At 40.5% G+C, this 20045-nt stretch overlaps 1 protein-coding gene across 10 annotated transcripts in view; it reads right to left on the minus strand.

Moving 5' to 3' along the window:
* The window catches only part of DPF3 (double PHD fingers 3), a 278546-nt gene that overhangs the window by 61283 nt on the left and 197218 nt on the right, over positions 1-20045 (minus strand). For all 10 annotated transcript variants that reach the window (XM_042445680.1, XM_042445751.1, XM_042445759.1 and 7 more), the window contains exons 5-7: positions 16856-16951; positions 11752-11830; positions 4749-4886 (exon numbers count right to left, since the gene is read on the minus strand). In XM_042445680.1, the coding sequence (XP_042301614.1) occupies positions 4749-4886; positions 11752-11830; positions 16856-16951 (313 nt within the window). The remainder of the gene's footprint in view (positions 1-4748; positions 4887-11751; positions 11831-16855; positions 16952-20045) is intronic.

A 20045-nucleotide genomic window follows, 5' to 3' on the forward strand; every position in this document is an offset into this window, starting at 1 on the left:
TTTGCAGCTCTGAAGACACATCTACTTTAATGTCTTGAAGCAAACTCTAAAAAAAATTTTTTCAATCTGCAATTCAGGGTGGTAACATTTACAACATACTTCCTCATTCCTAAAACAATTTTCAAACTGTTTATAACTAGAGGTGAGAGATATTTTATGCGGAGATAGGAAAGAAAGAAAAACATACACAGAAATATGAAGACATTTTCGTCTACAAATATTGCTAGTTGCTATTGCTAGTTGCAATAGTTGCTATAGCAAGTTGGAGATTTATTTATGATAGTTAATAAAACTCCTTCTATATTCAACAGAACATGGATTTGACAACAGATAGTACAGATAGCCTGTCCTATTGGCACATTAGATCGCTCACCCCATATCGGCCAATGGTGGAGCATGCTCACAGGCATGCACCTATCGCCCCCATTGATTAATATGGGTTTGCACTCCCATGTATTTTCCCATCTGTGGGGAGCCCCAAACCAAACCCGCAGATATGAGAAACGTTCACTGTATGTGGATTTATATATGAGATATGAAAATCACTCCACGTGTCAGTTTAATAGCTAATTATTTCAAAAGATTTGTCAGCTAATATTTAATACTCTAGCTACTCAAGCAACTATACCCCATGGTTTCCTCTTGTTGTTACTTTAGGCTCAAACCACACTGCAGAAATAATCCTGTTTGAGACTGCTTTAACCGCCCTGGCTCAAGGCTAGAGAATCATGGGAATTGTAGTTTCTTGTGGCACCAGAGCTGTCTGACAGAGAAGGCTAAATGTCTCATAAAACTACAGTTCCCAGAATTCCCTAGTATTCCCTAGGTAAAGCATTAGGACAGGTAAAGACAGGTAAAGGTCCAGTATGGTTTGGACCTTTGTTAACAAAAATGGGAAGAGTTGGGCTGGAATCCTATGGATTAGTTCCAACTAGAGTATAGACCCGTTTAATCAACTGTTGTATGGCAAGTCAGCAGAAAGGCAAATCTTGTTGATTTAATGGGTCTCCTCTATAGTTAGGAGAAACAATAGGATTTAGGCGTTGGTGCATTAAGGAAGAGTTGGCCTATAACATAAATGGATTAGAATCAAATCATGATACAGGTAGTGGAAATCACCCTGTATAGGTTGAGTCTCTCTTATCCAAAATGCTTGAGACCAGGACTGTTCTATATTTTGGGTATTTTTGAATTTTGGAATACTTGTATTTCCATATATGTACATAATAAGGTATCTTGGAGATCAGACTCAAGTCTAAACACAAAATTCATTTATGTTTCATATACATCTTATACACATAACCTAAAGGTAATTTTAAATATTTTTCATAAGTTTGTGCATGAAACAAAGTTTGTGTATAGTGAACCATCACCAACAAAGCTGTCACTATCTCAGCCACTCATGAAAAAAGTTTTGGTTTTTGTAATATTTCAGATTTTGGAATTACAGATAAGGGAGATTCAACCTGTAGTTGTAATCTTGGGTTTGTGTGTGGGTTTGTTTGTTTTAAGGGGGGGGGGGAATGTAGACAAGAAATTGAAATGGGTTCCCATTTGTTGATTGTCACAAAAGTTCAATCAGCTTGAAGATGGCAGTAAGCAGAATGCAGTAGGAAATGAAATGCTGAACAGTGATGATCACTTTAAACCTGATATGTTTTGAGTTATAGGAAGGAGAGAATAAGGTTATGGAAAGTATATTTTTCGAGTCCTGAAGACATAGAGTAAATGATGCATGTTTTTGGAAGGATTCATGCAAAGAATTACAGTAACTGAGCACACTGATATGATAGCCAGTGAATGAATACTATAAAAAGGATACCTGAACCCAATCTCATTGCTATTTACTGCATTATTTAACTAATTTGATTTTTTTTCATTTAATGCAATCTCCTGCTTTCATTAGTATTAGATTTTAAGGTGCTAGTTGGTCTAATTAATATATTCTGATATAAAATTAATAAAATTCCTAAAAATGAAATAATCAAGTGTAAGTTGTTTTTTAAAAACAGAAAGACCACTTGCTACATTTCAGCTGAGGTCTTCTTATATTTTTCCAGTCAAAAGGAATCTAACAATCACTGATTTTAGTTTATCTCCTTGTCTCCACAAGAAAGCCAGTAACCAATGTTTCGTGAGAAGCTAAACCTTAACTCAGTAAGAAGCTACTATGTTTTATGCTGCTCTGAAGGAGATTGTACCTTAGTAGTTACACATTTATTTCTAACATCAATAATAAAGATCTTTATTTGAGGAAAGATTTTATTTTACAGTCAGCACCACTTCCATATCACTTACAATAAATTCTGCGCATGTAATGCATTATGATAGTATTTTCCCCTACAACAGCTTCATGGTGCTTTATAAAAATGACCCTATGCTACTAATACATTGAAAAGGGAAACCTTTGCTAACCCATAATGGGAATAAAGAAACCAGATTCAACTTCAGCTGAATAAGGGCACTTTATTGACTTATTAAACTATTTAACTAATGTAAAGTCTGTGATAAGCAATGGGGGGAGCAACCTGATGGAGAGACAACTGAGGCAGTGGGTCTTGACCAAACCCTCCTCCTTAGCTTTAACTGGGCAAACACTAGAGCCCCAACAACCTAAATACCCATATTGCTTGTAAGCTGGCCCTAATGGAAGGCAAAACCAATGAATTCCCTTCCCCAAGCTTTAAGACAGCACCTAGACCAGAACTAAGGGTAGTCTCCTTCCCCACTCCCTGATTCCATGACCTGAAGAGGTAACATCAGAGGCCATCCCTTTAGCAAAATGGGCAGTGTTGGTGTTCACCACAATCTTACTTTTCTCCCCCTCCACACACACACATAAACTACCTGCTGCCACAGACAAGGGGCATCTAATTAGCCCCTTTCCCTCACCAGACTAGCCAACAACCCTGTGCTGCAAATTCTCAGAAAGGTGAACATCATGAGATATATAAAACTCAGGCCTTTGAAATATTATTTAGGGATATGTTTGTTTGTTTTTTAAAAAATGCCCAACCCTTTCATCAGTGCATTCTTAACTTCCCTGTTGACCTGCCTGCAGGCATTATTCAGACAACATGGATCACCTTCAAGAGATCAAAAAGAAATAGGGGGGAAAGGCCCAACTCTTTCATCAAAGCATTTTTAGGCCTGGTACAGACGGACCCCGAAGGACGTCCTCGTGATATGCGAGGGTCACCCTGTCCACATTCCCTCGCCCGTGACAAGGGCGTCCTCGCTGCATAGCACTGAATAGATGGCATGTGTAGCAATAACGTCACTGCTGAGCAGCCTCCAGATGGAGCCACACAGCAGCAATGTACTCATGCCGCCACCAGATGTTTTTAGCGGTCCTTTTTTTCATAGCCGCACCGTGCAATTTGGTTGCTGTAGCGCGGCTACACAGAGCAAAGAAAGACAGCTCCTGGCCGCCTCTTCCTGGAGCTCTGTACCGCACCTTAGTTTCCCTACTGACCTGTCTGCAGGCTCCATCCAGACATTGTGGATCACCTTCATTCACCTCACAAAGCTGGCAAGGAAGAATGGCTGACATAGTAAATGTACCCCAGGCTTGAATAACTTGAAAGTCATGGACTGCTTGGATAATCAGGGCTTTCCCCTTCAGCAAACCAAGGTCATCACCGCCAAGGTGAATGACCAGAATGTATGGTGGAGGCCTCTTGTGCTTTCTGAACAGCAAAAGAAGCAAATTATGCCAACAAAGGCCACACTTCCCCAGCCACTTGCCTATGGTTTGTTCAGTCATGCCCAGGTGCGACCCAAAATAACATGTGCGTGCCTGTTGTGCTGCCCAACAGACTATGCTATGTCCACAGATCAAAACATGGTATCTCTTCAAGCAGAATCTGGAATAATTGGAAAGACATGGACTGCTTGGATAATCAGGGCTTTCCTCTTCAGCAAACCAAGGTCATGATGCCCAAGGTGAATGGTCACACAATGCTTTATGAAAATGACCCTGAGCTATCAATACACTGAAAAAGAAAACCTTAACAAAGACTAGAATTAGGATTGAGCATCTCCAAACTCTTCATTCAGGATTTCATTCAGGAAAAGTAGTAATAGTAGTCTCACTCAATGAGTCAATAAGCCACTTTCTGCCTTAAAAATGAGAATGATTGAGCATCATTACCTTTTAAGACATCCATAGGTTTTGTGGAAGAAGGATTCTTATTAGATGTGCCCTATGAGGGCTGAATCTAGACTTTAAGTTAGCACCTTATCTCTCACTTACTCCCTTGAAATTGACAGAGATGCTATCACATTATCAGGTGAGGATTTAGGAAGGATATTGGCGGTGAGGAAGGAGTCGCTACGATAAATAAGGAGAAAGAGAAAATGTAGAAGAAAAGGGAGGAGGTGCGTTTTGTTATTCTCAAAGCTAACTATTATGAGCTTGCTTGACAAGAGCAGATTGGGTTCCCCTCTTTCTTTGTCTTCCCTCGACAAGTTCTCCCCATGGGAGCAGTGATGGAAAGTGACCTGCTGCAGAGTTAATGTGAGGTTTGAGCTGAATTTTTGACTAGCTGAGCTCAGCACCTGGGAAAGCTGCAGTTGATTAGCTCCACTAAAAGCCCCAGCCTCAATACTTTACAGAGGAGTAAAATAATTGTAACCACTGCTGAAATGCAAGGCTAAATCTTAGCAGAGGAAAGGGTCGAAGGGTGCTGGAGAAGTCCATAATGAGGGAGTGGAGGAAGAGAAGGGGAAACACACATTCTACTCACGTTTGTGATTTTCATTTCTGTGGACAGGTGGGGAGCGTGTCTCCTGCTCCTGAGCGTCATCCCCTTCTTCACTTGCAAGGTGAGTGTGAGCATAATGGTAGCTCAAACCAGGCCTGTTTTTATAGCGCTTGCCACAGACTATGAACAGAGGAAACACAAAGAGCAGTAGACAGAGTATGATACTTCAGCAACAACAAAAGTAGGTTAGCATATTTTTCTGGTGCCACTTTGGCTAGGTAACTAGATTCTTAGATGTATTCCTCAGAGCTTGGAAAAGTTACTTTGTTGGAATATAACTTCCAGAATCAACCAGCTGCCCTGGCCCCTGGCCAAATTGGCTGGGGATTGTGGGAGTTGTAGTCCAAAAAGTAGCTGTTGTTATTGTTGGTGATGTTGTTGTTTACTTATATTCCCCCACCTTTCTCCCAATGTAGGGACTCAAGGAGGAAATGCCAGCTCTGGTAATTCTTACACCAGACAGTTACTTCTTTGCACAGACATGAGAGTCCCAAACATAGTCTGCGCTTGAATGCAGTTACCCATGTGCAAACTACTTGCGTCTTATGACAATAAAGAAGAGAAAAACACACATGAATAAAATTATGCTCTTTTTAAAGGGCTGCAGAACATTTTATAGAATTAGACAGGGCAACCAGGAAAAGATTGGGCTCCACATCTGATTATTTAAAAGGGACATATACTAAATTTTATACAAGCATCCCTTAACACTGATAGAAGAAGATACACATGTTGTCTCTGAAGAAGTTCATCCCTAAGAAGGGGTTCCCGAGTAGGGGCTCGTCTACACTGTCCAGAATACCCTGAGCTGCTCCGGGAGAATTCTGACCCTGCAGCCTGCCCTGTCCCCCCCCCCCCAATATTACCTCTGTAGTGACACAAGGCAGCTGTCTACACACGCATTCTGGCTGTGTCATCTGGCACTGCCACTGCTGGCGCAAGTCACTCACTCTGAGGTCAGAAACGAGGTGCTCAGCATTGATCACATGGCTAGGCCCCTTGTTCTGACCTCAGAGGGAATGACCTCCACTAGCAATGGTGGTACTGGGCAACACAGTGCAGATGTATGTGTAGAAAGTCACACGGCATTGCTACAGAGTGCTCTGGGTTTTTCTGCAAAATCCAGAACAAGAGGGTAGGTATTTTTTATATAAAAAATGGTTTAAGGGAAGGATAGGGTCGATTCAGTGAGGAACTTGCCTTGTGTCATGAAGACGGCTTTGGCCCTGCCTTGTGAAGGCAGGTCGCCATGAGGACAGGGTGAAACCATTTTATTTTATCTGTGTAGCTGAGCCCCTGGATCATCCAAAAATGCTTCAGCTTAAACCTACACTGTTAAGGTTGGAGCTGAATCCACTGGTATATTAGCTAACAGCCTGTGTTATTTTTTAAAAAATTATGCCCGCCTAAAAATGATAAGCTTTATTAGTTTTAGATATTGTTCATTTGGAAACGATTTTCTGGATATTACCTAGTAAGCTATAATAAAAATGTATTACCCAATTGTCCAGTGAGGAAACTACAGCACATAGAAAGGTTAAATCGTTTGTCTCTATGATCACACTATGATTTGTTCTTAGGTTGGAAGTTATAATATCAGTATTAATTCATATGTGTACTATTTTTATACCAGATCTATGGTTGTGCTTTTCTTTCATATCCCCATCCACACAAATGATGCATGCCTAAATACAACTGGGCTTAAAGGAGAACTAGGGCCCTGGAAGAAGACCATCCTCCTCTTTGTTGCCATTTGATGGCAATCACCTGCTCCTAAGCAAATAACAGAAACTATAATGCTGCAATATCTCCCCTGTTAACCCACACTGAATGCAGCTCTGGTGGCATGCATTGCCAACCTCTGGGCTCAAAACATATGAGTCAACAAAAGTAACTCTCCAATCCCGAGTTTTAAAGTGGACATTAAGAATAAAGCTCAACAACAGGAATAATACTGTATTCATGAAAATTGCCTGCTTAGGCCCTAAAGATTAACCTTGGAAGGAAATGCACAGACCATGTAGGAATTGTTTTGAATGAATGAAGTAATCTTGGAGTTGTGGGGGTGGTGAATATATCTTATAATATTTGTTTATTGGCTGAAAAATAGGTTTCCAAACACTCGGGAAACTCATTTGGGAAGAATAATACAGTGACAAGAATTTTGTGCATCTTTGCCTAGTATTTGCACATCTCAAATTGTTTTGGGAAATTCTTATGAACAGAAATAAACAAGGTCATTTGCATGATGGTTGTGGGGGTTTGAACACACACACACCCCAAAATACTGTTTCCAGGCAGGCACATGTGGTTCTTTTATCCAAGATTGCCCTTTCCTAGAAAAAAGGTGGCAATTTTGCACAACAAAAATCCTACCCCCCAAAATCTGCCCACATAGATAGCACACTGTCAGGGAAGATAAGTAGAGGCAGGATGGGGACATAGAGGAAAGTAAGCAGAAGCAGGACTGGGTCCCAAGGCAGATAAATGGAGGATGTCTCTATACAGGATGGCAGGACTAGGACATCAAGATGGCTCATGGGAGAAGCGTGATGATTTGTAAAAGTCATTTGTCCCAATCTTGGGACTGCTATGGAATTCTGAAATTGTACTTTGTTGTGGCATGAGAGCTCTCTGATGGAGAGCTACAGCTCCCAGAATTCCCTAGCACTGAGCCAGGGCAGTTAAAGTGGTGTCAAATTGGATTATTTCTGCAGTGCGGATGCAGCCTTGGTGAGGATATGAGAGAGAGCCTTCTCAGTGGCTGCTTCCACCTTCTGGAACTCCCTCCCATAAAAAGCAAGTGTGGCCCTTTCCCAGCTCTGTTTCCAGCAGGCCAAACCTTTTCTTTATAAGTAGGCTTTGAATATCTAATTGCACCTAAGGAGGCTTCTTATTGGGAAGTTTACTTTTGTGTGTTTTTAATGGTTTTATATTTTTAACTTAGTTTGTTTTTTAATTATTTGTATTTTTAACTTGTTATATTAATATGATGTTTTTATTTGTTTTTACAGCTGTAGTGTTTTTAAGCACATTTCATGATCCACCTTGGGGCTAGTGTAGCGGAAAGAGAGCATATAAAATAAATAAATAAATAAACCCTTCCCCTGGCAGCATGTAGTGACAACCTCTGAAGGTGACCCTTGTTTCCTCTCCTTGGCCCTTACCCTAAAAGTTTAGCTTTAGGGAGCAGGAAAGAGAAGCCTGGGCAGCTGACAGATTGCCTGAATACTCACCAGGATGCTTTCCCTTTTCCCCTACACCTTATCCCAGGGTGGCACTCCTGGCACCTTGACCTGACTTTGGATTAAATCTAGGGGTGCTTCTTCGTCTTTGCTTGCTTCAGGAGAACCCTCTGATCTCCTATGGGTGCTGTTCATCTCTACCTTGCCTTCATTGCCATCCCTATCCTTCTCAGTATGAACCAGCATTTCAAGTGCTGGCTCATTCCTTGCTATGCCCCCTGCAAACTCATTCATGCCTGAGAGGTAGGTAGCTGAGCACTCCCCATATGTGGCAGCAGCCAAGAGAACTAACTGGTCCAGCAATACTGCTGGACCACCTTCAACATCTGGGAAGGGGGAGCAGATAAGGCAGCAGCCTCCTTAAAGGCTATACTCATGATGTCTGAGGGGTTCTGGGAGCTTTTGCCTTTTCAAGCAGTGAAAATGTGTAACTGGTGGTTATACCATAACTTTAAAAAATCCATCTGATTGCTGAGCTAAGCAAGTGGGACAACGGTCAGAGATAATAACTAGTCTGCAGAACTCAGAAGCTTTGTGATCTTCACCTTTGTTTAGGTGAAGTTTGATTGTCCTGTTCAGTAAAATGAGCTAACAGAAGTATTGAGGTCTAAAAGAAACAGAGGCAAGAGCACACAGGGCAACTGTCTTGAAAAATGGCAAGGAAAATTATCAAGTGGAATAAGAATAGACTACAAGATGTAATGAGGAAAGGGTTGTATTTCTGAGTTGAAATGATGTCTAAAGGCAGAAATGTTATATGTGGTGGCATAATTCAGACAAAGGGCTCCCAACGATTCAGATTTGAGGGCCTCAAACCTAGAGTTTGGGGGGGGGGGGAGGATGGAAACAATCCCCAGAACCTCCCAGCCAGCAAAAGTAACTTTTCCAAGCTCTGGTCAAAACCTAGTTGTCAGTTCCAGAAAGATACCATAGTTCAGAAATTTAGACTCAGTAGTAAAAACTCAAAACCTTTATTTAAAAAAAAACTTGTAGGTCCAGTCTGGTGACTTTCATTGTCACAAATTGCCAGCAAACATTATAACCACACTATTAAACTACACACAATTAAAACCTCAGGTGGGCTTAATTCTTATTCATTGAAATTAATAAACATATTTCTCTTTCTTTTCCCATATTGCCCTTTTCTCTTTGTTGTTATACACTTTCTTATGGAGTCCCAGTCCTGGGAAAAGAGCAGGATACAAATAAATATAATAAATAAATATGATAACTAATTTGTCTCCTTTCCTGCCTTATCTCAATAACTGGATCTGAGCTCACCTTTCTAAAACATTTCTAAAACATACTGTCACTACGACATATCCCATCACTTTATTATGGCAGGACAAAAGCATATGCGATTCCTGACACTAGTTGAGGGAGGTCATTAATAAAGGTTGAGTCTCCTTTATCTGAAATTTCAAAATCTAAAGTATTCCAAAATCCAAAACTTTTTTCATGTTTGGCTGAGATAGTGACACCTTTGCTCTCTGCTGGTTCAGCATACACAAACATTGTTTCATGCACAACAGTATTAAAATATTGTATAAAATTACCTTCAAGATATGTGTTTTAAGGTGTAGATGAATCATAAATTATTTTTGTGCTTAGATTTGAGTCCCATCTCCAAGATATCTCATTAGGTACATATGTGTAGTACCACTATTCCAAAATATTAAAAAAAAACCAAAATCCAAAACACTTCTGTTCCCAAGCATTTCAGATAAGAGAGTCTCAACCTGTCATTCTAAGGGGCAATGTTAAGGAATGCATGAACTGAAATAGGCCTCATCACTGTTTCAGGGGCCTCTGCGATATCCTCTCACTTTGCACTGAGTACCTGTCAAGGTTAAAAACCAGAATAAGGATAGGATGCTGTTCACAGGCTATCAGTTGACCAGACAGATAAATTATGCCAAACAGTGAATGTTTTTGGAGAAAGTTTTCTGTGAATGGAGACATTGTTGTCACAGATAGACAAAGGACAGTTCTTCTACAGTGTGCTTTTTTTAAAAAGAGCAACTCAGAAACCATTACACCTGACTTTGTCCCAAAACACTGAAACTCGGTTACATTTGGATCTTTCATGCTTAACTTGCATTCTAAAGTCACAACGAAAAGCCATCTATACAATGCACCAATAAAAAGTCAATGCAGAGAGCCTTCACAAAATAAAACATTAACATTACACCAAATAAAGGACTCCATATGAGGAGGACAGTAATTTTAAGCAGAATATTTTGATTGTATTCTATCCAACAATTGTCATAGAACAAACCCTACGTGAGTAGAGACTACAGAACTAATTGTTCAGGTACAGCTGTGTCATGTAATTTGAATGAAAATTCTGTCCAAATTAGTGAAGAAAATGATAAGTTTAGCCTTTCAAGGTTGTTTTTTTTAAAGTATCCAAGGCATACTTTGGTTTATAATAAAAAAGCTAATTTAGCTGTTACATGGGAGATGCATATAACAGTTCTGAAGTACTGTTTCTGTGCAAATGTTTAAACAAAACGCAGCTTTTACAAGTGGCTGACACCATTTGTAGAAGAACAGCATGAAAAAATGCTATGCTTCATCCTTTCCCCCTTTTGATGTATTTTCTGCTCAAAATCATCCCAAACCCACAAACCGATTGCAAAATGGGCACCAGTCTCTTTTCTCCCACACAAAACAAATAAAGGGGGAAACTGATTTTTAGTAAAAATGAACAGAGGTGAGAGGATTAAGCAGTCACCTCTCTTTCCCAGGAGAGACTAATGGATAGGGATGGAAATAATATTAATAATTATCTGTTACCAGATGAGAAACACTTTCCCCAATAGTCAAGTAACCCTGTTAGGAAGAATAATAGACTTGAGTGAATTTTGCACAATTTTATACTGCTACTCAATGTCCCAAATTGTAGCGCAGGAATTATTATATGGAGAAACATATGTGAGTATTTTAATAATAACAACAACAGGGGTTTTGCATAGAAAATAGTTTTTTTTGTGTGTGTAGAAAACACTTTTTCCTATGTTTCTTTGCAAACAATGTGATGGGCAAAACAAAAACATGCATTTCTCTCTACATAATAATTTTTCTGCAACAATTTCTGGAGTTGTAGTCTGCACTCTCTATAAAATATAGAAGGCATCTGGCCTTTCTTCTAATAATCAAATGTCCACTTGAATAGAGAATGCAAACTGCACTCCTGAAATTTCTGAGGATTAAATAGCCCTTGAAGAAGGCCAGTTGGTGATAAGGCTGAAATGCATTGGGATTTTTTTAAAAAATGTTTTTGATCATTGCATAGCATGTGGGACTTTGTCTCCTCATTCTTCTACTTTTTTCATTTGAAGAAGAACTCTGGAAAGCTGTCAAGCCATCTCCCATGTAATGTTTGGTGTGGCCCTTACTGAACCAGAAGTTAAATGACTCACAAGGTGGGAAAGAGACAAAGGTACAAAAAGCCACAGGAGAAGTCGAGAAACAGAACAGAAAGAGAACACTGAAGAGGGAAATGAGGTGTGAGAGCAGTAGTCACTGTCAGCTCTGGCTAAAGGGTTTCATTTTTACTCACCTGTGCAAAAAAATAGGAAGAACAAGCAGTGATGGCAATGGAAGATAAGCAAATTATAAAGCTGTAAAACTTCCCCACTATGACCACCATTGCAAAGAAAGAAACTACATTCTGGTTGCTTCTAGAGGAAGTGGATGAGACTAAAAGCAAAGTGGAAGGCCTGGGCACTACTTACTGTCACAAACATAGGGTTTATCGTGGTCATCCATGGAAGAAACATCATTTCTTCTCCTGCCACCTCCAGAACCCCGAGCCTAGAAGGAAAACAAGATATTAATGTAACTGTTGGCGATGCTAATCTTCAAAACCCTTTTGATGAAAATATGCATATATAGAAAATTTTAGATCCTGTTTATCTCTGTCCCAGGTATTGTTACAAAGACATTAAAACTCATGGATATAGTTAGTTAATCAATCAATGATAACTTTTAAAATAATAATGTTTAGGTCACTTTATAGTGTTGAGCACTTCCTAAGCAGTTTACAATGTGGTAGGCACAGAGTATCAGAAGGGGAACACTTAGTGAAGGCCTTGGGCTTATGCGCAGTATCTAGTGTTGGACAGCTTCTGGAAGAGTGCTGATCAACACTGTTGGAACAGGAAGTCAATGCAATCTCCTCTCTCTGATGCATCACACCATCACCCACACACTTTGGAAAGAGCTAAAGGGAGAAGGACTGATGATCCTGACGTTACCAAAAGCATTACACTGCATTAGATTTAGGCTTTTGTTCCTGCTTACTGAATTGTGGGTCAGAGTCATATTGTGACAAACTGTTAAGAATGTAGTTCTATCTTATTTTACCTTTAGCATGTTCCAGGATCCAGCAATAATGCCTGAAACATAGCAGCAGGCATAGCAATTCAATCAATCAATAAACGATAAGTACAGTGCAAAGAAAAAAATATATATAGTAACTCAAAAACCTTCATGGATGAACCCATTTTCAGATCTGCAGCTTACATGAGAGTGACCCCATGCATTTTTACACAGTTGCTCAAGAACTGCACAAAAAGCTAATGATAACAAAAAGCAAGAGAGTTTCTGGAAATGTCTGGAAAACAAGAGGAGGGAAGCAAAACCTTTTCCCTCCAACAATGAGCCCATAGCTAGTAAGGGTCCTGGATCAATTCTAGCAACTGAACCATTGATAACCCAGTGCCTGTCCCTAAGGGACATTCTGTTAATGTTCCTCCACCATGAGAACCTGCCGTTTATTGCTGATCAGGGATTCCTGTTCTTTGGCCATCAGCTCTTACAATTTTTTAAAATGTAAACCAGATAACCACATCTGCATGCTTGTGGGCACTCACAAAAAAATTTAAAAGTTTGTATGAGGGCTTATTAATTCATTAATAAAAATCTCTGGTGCTTCTCCCCAAAAAAATCCTAATTGCATATAAACTGATTTCTAATTTTGTTTTCTTTTGGCTTTTTTCAAAATCATGGTGGTTGGGGCAAGGGACACTGAATAACAACTAGCACCAGAGTAGAGCTTGGAATGGTTTTTCCCTTTGGTCTACAGCTCCCAGAATCACCCATTCAGTGTAGACAGTGGCTAAAATGGCTAGGGGAAGTTGTGAGCTGAACTCCACAAAGTATCTACACTTTAGAACTAAACTACATTACATGGCATGCAAAATATACAATCTATATGTATACTCATGTTTCCAGCCTACACAATGTACACAATAGGATCTGAGGCTTTACTGCCCTGCCCATTATTTCTAGACAAAGTCCTTAAATCTCTCCCTGAAGATCCACATGTCGTTGGCCTTCAAATCTCTTCTCTGACAGTCTCATAATTTCATGGCTGGCCTCAGGGGAGCTGGCAAATAGACAGCCACCCCAGAGTCATGGACCTGAGTGCCACGTGCTTGCTGTCAGGGCTTCCTTCTGTGGCATTCAGTCATCCATGGCTGCCTTCAGTCTCCTGCCGTTATACAGCAAGGAATTGATGTATATAGCAGAAAAGCTTCAGCAGAGCAGCCTTGGAGCACTCAAATGGAGCCAAGCAGGGAAGCCTGCCAGAAGGACAGATGAAGGGGCTGAGATTAAAAATGAAATCATGCTGTAGGAAAGGGAAGGACGTGCGCAAATTTGGAATGACCAGCCCGCTGGAGCCACAGTATTATCTCTGTCTCCGTGCCTTTAATCCCTTCACTTGTGCTTTGAAACAACCAAGCATTTATGCATCTGAATTCTAGAATCGTGTGCACCAGAATTATGTTCACAAGATAGCTATAGAATAACTTGTCAAATCATGTTCTTATAGGAGATAAGTGGAAAGAGCAATTTATTGTATAATGAAGTGTGAGGTACCATGTTGTTGTGTGCCTTCAAGTCCATGGCTGAGTAGGGATTCAAACCCTGGTCTCCAGTGTGGTGTAGGGTTTGAGCATTAGATGCACTTTGTATGGTTCTGTTTATTGTATATACCTAGTGGAGCCACTTCCCATCTCATAAGTATGCCAGCACATTCTTACAGACCTTTTCATCTTTTGTACTGTGAACTCGCCAAATACCGATTTTTCCTTTGTTAAAGGAAGTAAGTTCTCCTGTATATGTGTCCAGATCATAGACCATAAAGGACTAAAAATATTATTCCAAACGTGGAATAAGTGAGAACATGGTAAGTCATTATTAACATAGATCAGTAACTGAGAGCGAGTCAACCTTGCAAAATATCAGTCTCTCTAGCATTCTTTCTCTCTCTCAATCAATACGTGTAAATGATAGCCATGTGTATTTATTATGAGGGCCACACTAGACTTGATAGAGACTTTTGGTTTACATGTTTATTAAATTAAAAAACAATCACAGAATCTGTGTTGGGATACCTTTGATTCTGATCAGAGCTGCAGTGGAAAAACCAAGCACCTGATCAGAGGACCACATGTAAAATAACAAATGTGAAAAGGAGGAGTTTCAGTACACGTCAAGCTAAACATGAGTGTAATGTAGCAGTGCCCCCCTCCCCAAAAAGCCAATGCATTTCTAAGCTGCATCAACAAAAGAATAGTGCCCAGATCAATCGAAGAAACGGTAGCACTCTGCTCTACTTTGATCAGTCTTTACCTGGAGTACTGTGCACAGCACTGGGCTCCACAGTGTAATAATGATATTGACAAACTGGAAAGTGTTCAAAGGAGGCCAATCAAGATGTTCAAAGGCCTAGAAACCAAGCCCCATGAGGAACAGCTGAAGGAGCTGGCTATGTTTAGCTTGGAGAAAAGAAGATAGAGACGTGACATGATAGCTAACTTCAAATATCTGAAGGGATATCATGTAGAAGATGAATCAAGCTTGTTTACTGCTGTTCCACTAGACTAGAACATAGGCCAATGGATTTAAATTGCAAGGAAATATATTCTATCTAAATATTAGCAAGAACTTTCCTGATGTTCCTTTTTTGATAGTGGAGTAGACTGCCTCAAAAAGTGGTAGACTCTCCTTTTTGGAGGTCTTTAAACAGATGTTGGATGGCCATTTTCCAGGTGTGCTTTAGTTGTATATTCCTACATGGCAGGGGGTTGAACTAGATGCTCCTTACATTCCTTTCCAACTCTATGACTCTGTGCCCCTATATCTTGTTGCCTGACAGGGGGAGCAAGGAGCTGGGGATCAATTTTGATTGGCAAAATTGTCTGCAAAGCACCTTGCCTCAGTTCTGATGATATAATAGTCCCCTGAGCCAATGATATTGATGGATGATTACATGTATTATTTAGTTTGGGCCATGGGTATTCTAAATATCCTTCCATAAACTTCAAATCCCAGGATTCCATAGGATGGAACCAAAAAGAGCCATGGAGCTATAACTGTGTAGTATAAAAGGATCCACAGTCATAATGTATATCCCCTTATTTTATATAACGAGTAGGCCAGCTTGAAACTGGTAGCAACCAGATGGAACACCCTCAGGCTAAATAAAGGCAGGACAGTCAAAGAGAACAGAGGTCAGAGGAGATTTTCAAGATGAGAAGATTTTGACAGGAATGAAAACATAAGCTAGAGTTTACTCTTTTTCTTTATCCTGTTCTCATTGTGCTGTTAACAGAATACTTCCAGAAGCTCTCTCCTGTATTCTTCTTTGTGCACATGCCTTTAAGTCACATGCTGATCTATGGGAACCCATGAATTTCATAGGGTTTTCTTAGGCAAGAAATACTCAGATATATTTTTGCCAGTTCCTTCCTTTATGGCACAGTACAGTACAATGACACAGCTCATCAATGGCCTTGTCTTCTCCACACACAGGCCATTAAATAGGAAGATATTGATGGAGGAGTAAAGAGAAGTCCTTTCGAACATTTGGCTAATGTAAAAGAGTTTCCTGCTGTGAATCTGCTACTGGAGGCTTGCAAGGGCTGGTGTTCACTCAGTCCTGAGAGCCTCCAGCAGTCTACTCCAGAGAGCAGAGAGGGCCAGAACAGCCAAGCAGAATGACGAGTGGGAGGTGAGCTGCCTGCCTTCATGCTGTGTGGGTTTCCTGCCAGGGGATCTGATTACTGAGAGCCTCCAGCTGCAGAGCCATGCGGAGAAGACTGATCGATAGCCAGCTCTTCCCTGCACTGCAACTGTCAAGGGAAAAGATACAGCTTTGGTTCATCTAAAAATGCAGATAGAACAAATGCCAGATAATAAAAGTTTCACTTGGCACACAAATATGTACATGACTTGGGTTGGGCAGGGGCAATAATTCAGTTTCCATCATGGTGTTTTTTTAAACAACATTCTAAACCAAAATCAGAATATAAAACAGAAGTGATCATCCCACAGATGACAGTAGGTTTATAGAATCATAGTTGGAAGAGACCACTAGGGCTATCCAGTCCAACCCCCTGCTATGCAAGAACTCTCAATCAAAGCACTTTAGATGATATACAAGTGAATCATTAAATGTATCTACCCCACAGTTGTAGCGATTCAAATTAAAATGAATTGTCATGCCTCCATCCTATGGAATCTGGGATTTTTAGTATGGTGAGAGACTTGGAATTCTCAGTTTGAGAGCTCTATTTGGTTATGTGAGCAGAGTATTCTAGGATGTATTTCCATAGTGTTTACCAAATACCTATACCACAGATGTCATTAAGCTCTTTGTCTAGAAAACCCTATGAAATTTATGGGGTCACCATAAGTAAACAGCCAGCTTGAAGACACATACACACACACACTATCTATCTATTGGTGAACATATAGAAACAATGAGTGTGAATATGAAAACAGTATTTGTTTTTACTTTCTTCCTCTCATTTGGTTAAAGTCACCTACCCGTCCTCTGGGTCTGTTCTTTCGTTTTGGAATATCTTCTTCCATCTCTTCTTCCTCGTTTGCTTCATCTGCATTTTCATCATTTTCCAAAACCCTCTGTCGTTAAAACAATAAGCAGTAATTAAAAACAAATCCCAGCCCAGCAGAGGGTTTTTAGAAGAAGGGCAAAGACAGAAGGGAACATATATTACCAGCATTCACACTTCTTTAATTTAGATCAGGGGTGGGAATCATGAAACCCTGAAGACACTGTTGGACTGCAAGTCTCAGCAGTCTTAGTCATCATAGCCCATGGTGAGTTGCAGTTCAACAACATCTGGAGGGTTGTGTGATTCCCATCCCTGATTTCGATACAGAAGTTGCAAAGATAATGCCATTTCAGGGCCTGGTTTTGAAACATGTACTTCAAGATTACATTAAGTAGAGCTGTGCCACATATTTACACCTGAACATATTCAACAACAAAGAATTTACAAATTCTTCACAAATCAATTGCTGTTTGGGGGCCATTTCTTTTTCATGCTTGTTTTCCTTCCAAGGAAGCAGTGACATCAATACATTGCTACTAAAAAGTGACCAGTGTGGTATAGCAGTTTGAGCACTGGACCATGATGCTGGAGACCAGGGTTTGAATCCCTACACAACCAGCAAAACACTATGGATTATCTTGAGCAAGTCACAGTCTGTCAGCCTCAGAGGAAGACAAAGGCAAACTTCCTCTGAACAAATCTCATCAGTAAAACCCTGTGGTAGGTTTGCCTGAAAGCCACTATAAGTTGAACATGACTTGAAGGCACACAACAGCAGCAACAGGCAGTAGCTATCATGCCTGTGGGGAAGTAAATCCATGCAAGTTTTAATCCAGACTTTAAATAAGCTATCTCTGGGCTCAACCAGGAGGGGGGAAATCATCTGCAGGTACTGAGAGTTTCCCCTTCTTTTTGTTTGGATTTTAACTACATGCATCCAAACTCTTTCTGGAAATATCCCAGGTTTCCATCCTTCCCCCCAACATACTGTCCTCCCACTTCTCCCTCCCACTAAACACATATCACTCAGGGAACATTTTAGAAATGGATTTTCATCAATTTCCACTGGGCTTTTTTACTTATTACTCAGGAGTTACAATCAAAGTACTGTAACAATATTATGCTAGCTAAAACATTGGCCTATTACAGACAGCCAAAATAAAGCTGCTTTGAGTCACAGTGGAGGTATGGTGTTTCAATGATGCATGCGTCCTAAGAGTCCAGAAGTTGCACCAAAGCCACGCTCCAGCCCTAAAGACTGGAGCGTGGCTTTGGTGTGGCTTCTGGACTCTTAGGATGCATGCATCATTGAAACACCATACCTCCACTGTGACTCAAAGCAGCTTTATTTTGGCTGTCTGTAACAGGCCATTAGGATCATTTTGATTTGGTACAAACATTCCTCCCCCCCCCCCCCCAAACTCTCTGTTGAATATGTGTTCTGGCAACAATACATGTGTTTATTGGCAGCAGCCATCTTACTTAGTTCCAGGATAGCACAGAAAACAGACAGACAGACTGACACAAATAGAAATATTTTACATTTCAGAAAGTACTGGGTTAATTTAAATTGAGCAGTGAAGTAGAACTGAAAGTTTTTTGTGAGTTTTTCAGGCTATGTGGCCATGTTCTAGAAGAGTTTATTCCTGACGTTTCACCAGCATCTGTGGCTGGCATCTTCAGAGAATGCTGACCTGGAAGAGAGTGGGTATATATATATATTGAGTTCTTGTGCAGGTATCTGTCTGTATATGTAGGTTTTCTGTATACTGTGTGACCCAAATGTTGGTTCAGTTTGTGGGTGACTAGGTCATCCAAGAATGGCAGTGTTCCTTTTCTTTTTCCATAGTGAATTGGATGTTAGGGTGGATGTTGTTCAGATGGTTCAGGAACATAGCCAGATCTTCTCCATGGGTCCAAATGGTGAAAGTGTCATCCATGTGTCAAAACCAAGTTGTGGGCTTTTTCAGTGCTGTTTCCAGGGCTTGCTTTTCAAAGTGTTCCATGTAAAGTTTGCTATTCCAAGGCTTAGAGGGCTTCCCATTGTTATCCCATCTCTCTGCTCGTAGAATCCATTGTCCCACTGAAAATAGCTTGTGCTGAGGCAATGTTCGAACAGGGCTGTGTTGTCTTCTGGAAAAATTTGTCGGATGCCGGCGAAACGTCAGGAATAAACTCTTCTAGAACATGGCCACATAGCCCAAAAAACCCACGAAAAATTATGGATACCAGCCATGAAAGCCTTCGATCTCACATAAGAACTGAAAGTCTTTGGTAGTGCCAGGAGTTCCCAGAAAATACTTCAGGATGAAGAAAATGTCACGTGAATCTCCAAAATATAATAGGTTTGTACAGAACCAAAGCCTGGGACTTTCAGACATTTTCAAAGGCTTTCATGGCTGTTTTCTTGTCTGAAAGGGCTCTCTGGAGCTGAACATCATCTCCAGATAAGCTTCAGAACCATGGATAGCTCCTTTAAAGCTTTGACTCAAACTTGGGCCTGTTCCAGACTGCCAAAATAAAGCTGTTTCGGGTCTCTTTGGATATATGCTGTTTAAATGATGCATGCACCCTAAGAATCCGGAAGCTGCACCAAAGCTGCACTCCAGTGCTTAGGAATGGAGTGTGGCTTTGGCGCGACCTCCGGACTCTTAGGACCCAGGCATCATTTAAATAGCATAATTTGTTTTTATTTATATACCCCTATTCCAAAGATCATAGCGGTGAACAGCAAGTAAGCTAATTAGCAAGTAAGCTAATTTGCCCCCAACATACCTCCAAAGCATACCTCCAAAGAGACCCAAAGCAGCTTTATTTTGGCAGTCTGTAACAGGCCTTGGAGCACATATCCTCTCTGACTTGCAAGCCCCTGGCTACATCATTCCTATATCCAAGAAGTCAACAGGGGTGGGGTGGGGGAGAGATAGCATCAAAACAGTCAGTCACAGGCTCAAAAAGTAGAGTGGAAACTTCTGTGTTTAAAAAGTAGTTCTCCTACTCCCATTTTGTAGTATCCTGCCAGAACTCATCTTAGGCGTATTTATTATGTCACAAATGCTTCACATCAATTAACAGGACAGCTTCAGTTCCCATATTACACCTCTTGATAATGATTTTACAAAAGCCTGAATTTACTTCAAACACCATAGCACAAAGAACGT

Source organism: Sceloporus undulatus, chromosome 1 (assembly GCF_019175285.1).
Source record: "Sceloporus undulatus isolate JIND9_A2432 ecotype Alabama chromosome 1, SceUnd_v1.1, whole genome shotgun sequence".
NCBI lineage: Eukaryota > Metazoa > Chordata > Lepidosauria > Squamata > Phrynosomatidae > Sceloporus > Sceloporus undulatus.